Source organism: Aedes albopictus, chromosome 1, assembly GCF_035046485.1.
Source record: "Aedes albopictus strain Foshan chromosome 1, AalbF5, whole genome shotgun sequence".
Taxonomy (NCBI): domain Eukaryota; kingdom Metazoa; phylum Arthropoda; class Insecta; order Diptera; family Culicidae; genus Aedes; species Aedes albopictus.
The window spans coordinates 247,245,236-247,252,453 of NC_085136.1; the positions used below are offsets into that span (position 1 = coordinate 247,245,236).

The 7,218-nt window shown below is 39.9% G+C and overlaps 1 protein-coding gene across 1 annotated transcript; it reads left to right on the top strand.

The window, feature by feature from the left end:
• The first annotated feature begins 5,200 nt into the window (after positions 1 to 5,200).
• Positions 5,201 to 6,472, top strand: LOC115259625 (uncharacterized). Its single transcript, XM_029860388.2, has one exon. The coding sequence runs from the start codon at positions 5,258 to 5,260 to the stop codon at positions 5,834 to 5,836; it is 579 nt and encodes a 192-aa protein (XP_029716248.2). The 5' UTR covers positions 5,201 to 5,257; the 3' UTR covers positions 5,837 to 6,472.
• The last annotated feature ends 746 nt before the right edge of the window (positions 6,473 to 7,218 follow it).

Sequence of the window (7,218 nt, forward strand, 5' to 3'; positions counted from 1 at the left end):
TTTGAAAATATCATATCATATCTTGATAAAGTGTATTGAAAAGTAACTTCATAGAATACTATACCAATTTCTCATGTTAATCAAGCCTCGCAATGAATATATATTTTGTAACTCATCTAAAGCTTTGATTATATATCACATTCTTTGCGATACTATTACAACACTCAGTAAGTGTTTTTAATGTGTTTATAGATAAAGCGGTAGTATGCATATCTCTAATGAAATTGAAATTGAAAGCTTAAAATTGTTGTTACTGATGATCATTCAAATGTAAAATTTCTAAATTCACAGAAAACACGTTAGTAACATGACGTATAAAAGCTGGGTAGTAAAACGATTAGCATTTAGGTTTACTTCAATATCTTAAACATTATACCAACGATTGACAAAGCTTCCTAGGAATACCAAAACATTGGGCTATTAATTCAGTTTAACTCTCGTTTAACCATGAAACGTTTTCAAATTCACCGACAAAATACCAATATATAAAAAAAACCGGTGCCAAACACTTAGAAAGTTTATGTTATCAACGCTCACGACAGCTCACGACGTGCCACATTTTCTTTTGTATTCGAGTAGCAGGTAGAACTATGAAATATTAAACTACGGTAATTAACATTCCTCTCAATGAAATGTTGCCAATTTTTTTTTATCTGTATGACCGAGATTTTTAGCCCTAGGCTAGTTCATCTCGGGACCCACGCTTTACTTCCCTTCCGAAAGAAGAACTCACATTTTGCGAGTTTGTCGGGAGTGGGATTCGATCCCAGGTCTTCGGCGTGATAGTCAAGTGTTCTAACCATCACACCAGGTCCGCTACCTATATTGGTAGTTGCCAAATGTGGAGCGTACCTGGTGTGTTGGTTAGAACACTTGACTATCACGCCGAAGACCTGGAATCGAATCCCACTCCCGACAAACTCACAAAATTTGAGTTATTTCTTCGGAAGGGAAGTAAAGCGTGGGTCCCGAGATGAACTAGCCTAGGGCTAAAAATCTCGTTAATACAGATAAAACAAAGTGTTGCCAAATTTTCAGAGAAGTTGCTTGAATATATATTGTACTTTTGGAATTTGTGAAACTCATGACGCTGTTCAACACTAGTTCGCGTCATGGGATGAGAAAAAAAATAGGGGTTTGGGACCCTAGAAGCTCTAATGCGTATATCAATCGAACACTCTAAGTTCTCAATTCAAACTTCGGTCTTTAACTGTGAAGTCCAATATTTTTTCAAAAATTCTTTCACTATGACACTTCTAAGATTCCAAAACCCTGTTCTTTTTTTCTCATCTCACAATACGATTTTTTTTTAATTTTTTTTAGCAGTGTTATTATTTGTTTAAGATATGAAGAACACTATATATAGGGAATAATATAGGGAAATCTTCAAACAGTAAAAACTTTGGTTTCCCTCGATAAAACATTTTCAAATTTTCGGAGGAGATACTAGAATAGTATGTCTTTCGAACGCCGGGTGTGAGTTTGGAGTACATTTTTGTTGGTTAATAGTGGTATCAGGCACACCGTGCGTGCATACTTACTCATATAAGAAAATCCTATAGAAATGGCTCAAAACCTTCAAATCACAAAAACTTTAGTTTCCCTCGATGAAAGATTTTCAAATTTTCAGAGGAGATACTAGAATAGTATATCTTTCGAATGCCGGGTGCCACTTGGGTGGACATTTTTATTTGTTAGTAACGGTTTTTGGCACACCGTGGGCCCTCATTAACCGCGCTCCATAAAATACCTCCACCGGCAGGCTAGCCGGGGAATGGATCGGAGCTCCCACGTTGGAGCTGCGTGCGCAGCTTCTCGCTTCTACCTCATCGCTTCTCTTTAACGAAGACCTCGCCAACCCACTTCTTGCGGAGGGGTTAGCCTCGCCACTACCACTTCCTCCTGTTTGATCCCACGAGTAGCACGGGAAAAAGAAGTCCACCACGCTGGAGCCCTGCATTAACGCGGTAAGGGACTACGGTTCTGACTCGCGGGGGTTCGTTAGGCCCCGGGACTGTTATCCCCGCTGCACAGTGGAAAAAATCGAACCAAAAAACGAATCTTTTAACGCCGCTGTTTCGGTACGTGAAGATGACCATTTCTGACGTAAAAAAATACGAGAAATCGATTGGTGCTAAATTCATTCACCGCACGGCACGGGAAGTGGTCCATTTTGCCCCATTTTGCCCTTTTTTCGTACATGAAGAGAATCAAAATGTATTTTCAAACAACATGCACGACTGTAGATCATTGAAAATAGCTGCAGGTGTAATTAGAGGTTCATAGCAATCATAAAAATACATGAAAGATCCCTTCACATGCATATTTTGCCCCATGTGCCCCAACAACTGCTGGAAATTTACACTTTTACCTAATTATGAATGGATTTTCAATGTTACTGATTTGAAGTTGATTTGTTTGGCATAAACAAAAAGCGCTAAATCTATTATCACCAGAATCATCTTTGGGAGTTGTCCAATTTGCCCCATTTTGCCCTATTTTCATATAAAAAGGATATTTAAAATGTATTTATAAGAAACATATATTGTTGGGAACGTTGAAATTAGGTTAAGGAACTATTGGCAGCTAAGAGTAATCATGCGCGTATATAAAAGATCTTGTCCCTATTTTACCCTACATGCCCCAAAACCTGCTGGATAATAACATTTTTTGTATGGTTTTGTAATGTCACTGGTTGCAAAACATGAATGAGATAATTTTTGATATATACAAATGCGGTTTATAATTTAATACTAGAATGATTCCGTGAATGGTATAAACAGCTGTCCATTTTACCCCAATTTGCTCTGATTTTTTTTTTGTTATGTAATGAATTTATAGTTAATTAAATTATTATCCCTTATTTTCATTGGTGCTGAAACCAATGTAATCGAAAATACAGTCATATATAGATATATGACTTTTTCTATAACTTCAGCTTTTCATGGGGAATTAAGGGTAAAATAAGCATTTGATAAAATGTGTCAAATATGAACAAAACTGATTAAATAGGCCGTCTTAAAATACCAATATGTAAATATTCAAGATGCTACATTTAATCAGTTTGGTGCATGTTTGACACATATTAAGATTAAGATTAATGCTTATTATGCCCTCAATTCCCCACCAAAAGCAAGAATTAGAAAAAAGTTAAATATTTTGCCTGTCCTTTTGATTACATTGGTTTCAGTACCAGAAGTCGATTAATTCGGACATAAGCAAACACGAGAAATCAATTTATTCATGAGACGACAAAAAATCAGGACAAATTGGGGTAAAATGGACATCTGTTTGTACCTTCCCGTGAATGATTCTAAAGCTAATCGATAAACTGTATTTGTATGAATCAAAAATAATCAATGACTTTATGTTGCAACCATGATGTAGGGTGATGTTACAAAACAATACAAAAAATGTGATCATCCAGCAGTTTTAGGGGCATGTAGGGTAAAATAGGGAAAATATCTTTCATATATGCGCGTGATAGCTGTTAGCTTCTAATTGGACCTAAAACTAATTTCAACGTTCCTTAGCAGTATCTGTTTCTTATAAGTGCATTTTAAATCTCCTTTTTCTATAAAATAGGGCAAAATGGGGCAAATTGGACAACTCCCGAAGATGATTCTGGTAATAATAGATTCAGTACATTTTGTTAATGCCAAAAAATCAACTTCAAATCAGTAACATTAAAAATCCATTAAGGACAAACGTCTTGAAGTCCCTCTTCAACAGTGCATCAAAGCTTCAAACGCACAAATCTCAAAAAGCAAGCTTCAAGCAGCAGTGCATTTTATTATTCTGTTTTTGCTCACTTGTAATAAGCTTAAAATAAGAAGTTCAGGTGCACTGGTTTTATTTACGGAGAGATTTGTGCTTTCGAAATCGTGATTAGGTGCCAAAATCGGCCATTGTGGCAGCCATTTTGGGATTTTAAAAAGTCTGTCCTTAATAATTAGGTAAAAATGTGAATTTTCGGCAGTTGTTGGGGCATATGGGGCAAAATAAGCAATTTAAAGGATCTTCCATGTATTTTAATGATTGCTATGAACCTCTAATTACACCTGCAGCTATTTTCAATGATCTACAGTCGTGAATGTTGTTTGAAAGTGCATTTTGATGCTCTTATTGTATGAAAAAAGGGCAAAATGGGGCAAAATGGACCACTTCCCGTTCCGTGCGGTGAATGAATTTAGCACCAATCGATTTCTCGTATTTTTTTACGTTAGAAATGGTCTACTTCATGTACCGAAACCAGCGGCGTTAAAAGATCCGTTTTTTGGGTCGATTTTTCCCATTGTGCGCTGCCCCAACACCATCGTCCTGCACACCGCCAAAGATGGTTCTGTACACCCGACGGACGCTTGAGCACTTAGAGTGCTTCCACGTCTCTCCTCGGGCATAGTCCAGGTGTCGTGTCCATAGAAAATCGTCGGTTTTATCAACGCTTCGTATGGTATGGTACATTTGGCGCGAGGGTGAATCTCTTTCCAGTGTCTCTAATCTTGATTAGCCTTTCAGGACACGCGCCTTTTAGATTCTAAAATCGCACCGCGCTCGCGCTATACACGAGGAGCGAGGTGTTTTTTTAGTAGTGTTGTACTTTTTACAACGGCGCGCGTCAGCTGCAATGTGCAGCAGTTTGATTGCAAAATGTACACCACGAGGCAAAACGTTTGAAAACCTCTGTTCTAACAGTTCTTTATGATAAGTTCCGGAACGTGTAACTGTTTGTTTGGGCCACGTAGCCACTTTGTCTGATATTCGTTGATGACCCGAATTGGTATAGGTAAGTGTGCAAATCGACACTGATTTTTCATTTGGGCCTAACTGACATTCTTCATCGATCCTCTTTTTGTGTTATCACATAATGTGTATTGAGACTACATGTTGCTATAGAAACAAAAAGAATAATGATTTTGTTTGTTTTGATCAAGTTATTAGCGAAAGAGAGAGTCGACGAAGAGAAATCGATCAAGTCAGTTAGGCCCTTATGAAAAGTCATTGTCGAAATCTGGTCAAGAGTCGTTTTGTACTCGGTACTTTCAAGACTGTAGGAATAATGACGAACATCGCACACTAGGTGAACGCATTCTGAGTCATCATGTTAGATTATAAGATAGGTATTTATCACTTTCAGTGTTATTTATTTTGTCGAACCGAGATAAGCTCTACTCAAAATAAACAAAAACAAAGCGTATAAAAGCCACAAATCGAATCATTTCAAGCTCAAAAGTGAAAGTGATTATTGCGGTAAACAATGTTCTCGTTGCTCAATTTTTTCCTCATTGTCAAAGTGGTGTCCGTTATCGTGGCTGCAAATCTTCCCGATGGGTACACATTTAAATTTGTGCATATAATCAGCAACTACCACAACACTCATCTGACGGTCAGAAACGACCTAATGAACGATGAGCTTCGAAAGGTGAAACTGGCAAAGCTGGGCGAAAGTAGTCGAAATGTTTGGCGATTGGTTCCGGATCCTTCCAATGCAGCACAATTCGAAATCATCCACCACGAGTCGAACGAGCCCCTTTGTGCGGCACCGATGGAGTTTGCCCATGACGCAAAACGGCGAAACGTCGCCACGTGGGTTCCCGGACCGGTCGATAAGCAGTGCCTCTGGATGATAGAGAAACGTCCCGGGAATGCCGGCTACCGGGTGGTCAACATGGAACGTGAAGAGCAGCTCTATGCAGCGATGCGACCGTACGAGGCGGATGCCCGGTTGTGGGTACCCAGGGATGATGATAACAAGCAACACCATTGGGATATCATACCGCTTAACTATTGTCAGGGGCATACTGTGGCAATAAACATGACGGCGACGGTGGTGTAGTGGGTACTGTCTTTGGGTAGAACGGGGGAAGTTCTCCAATTTTCTACTTTTCATGTTCTTTTTAGTTCTAATTCTACTTTTACCGTAAATCAGGGTATAATTGGTAAGGGAACGTCCATAAATTACGTCACGCTTTCAGGGGGAGGGGGGGGGGTTCAGTATAGTGCGACAACCTATACACAAATTTTAGAGGTCTTCTACGAAAAGCGTGACATAGGGGGGGGTGTTGAAAATCAGTAATTTTTGCGTGACGTAATTTATGGACGCTCCCAAAGGGGGCTACAATGTCTGGCACGACGTAGCTGATGGAAAGTACAAACGAACATTTGTAACAGATAAAGACGCTAATTGTGGCACGATTGAGGCTGTACTTTTGTTTTTATTTATATTTCCGGGAAATTTTGAGTTTTTGAAAAAGTTTTTTAAGCTCACAAATTATATAGTTTTAGTGTAATTCGCTGTGGCGATGCCAGACTTTCGTTGGTTTGTTTGTGCGTGTGAAGCCGGAGAATTTTTTATGTGATTTGCTGTGGCAATTCCAGTCAATAACAGTGAGCTCGTTCCATATTTGTTAAATATTTAAAAAAAATCATGTATTTACCCATAAATAAATGTTCAAAAAGTTCACTACCTCAAGTGTCGTCTCAAGTTCCACTGACGTCCACCTGAATTTTATTTTAGTCAGTCAAAATAAAAATGACTTGAATATAGACTCCTCGAATGACATCACTTCAAAAGTTAATAAAGTTCATGTGAGTTTCCTCACAAGTAAAGGCTGGGTATGCTGCGCAATTCAGATCCCATTGTGATCCACTAGCCTCTGCCCAGCAACTCCTATCCCTACCTCCTCCCGGTACCGGCCGGAAACTATGAGCAACCTTAGGGAAGATCGGGTAACCAACCCCGGTGGGAACTTTGGTCGTAGGCTGACAGGGAAGGGGGGGGGCTTGCTTCGGCAAACCTGAGCGTCTATTCTCCAGGAGGAGCGGCTCACAACAGCGTCTGATCCCCATGTTAGGGGCGGCTGATCTACGTCCGAGTGCCAGGGAAGGACTCTAAGCTCAACCACTATGGTCCTCCGAAAAGTACGGGGTTGTTGTCAGGCGCTACAAGCCAGCCATGAAAAAACATTGTAACGGAAAATCAGCAACAGAATAATACGAACCGAGACCAACGGCAACGACCCCAGCGAACAAAAAGGGCTTGCAATTGGAAACTCGGTACGTGGAACTGCCGATCTCTCAACTTCATTGGGAGCACCCACATACTCGCCGATCTACTGAAGGACCGCGGGTTCGGCATCGTAGCGCTGCAGGATTTGTGTTGCACAGGATCCATGGTGCGAACGTTTAGAGGTAATTATACCATCTACCAGAGCTGCG

Coding starts and splice junctions, on each gene's coding strand:
- LOC115259625 (XM_029860388.2), top strand. CDS start 5,258: ATGTTCTCGTTGCTCAATTTTTTCCTCATTGTCAAAGTGGTGTCCGTT.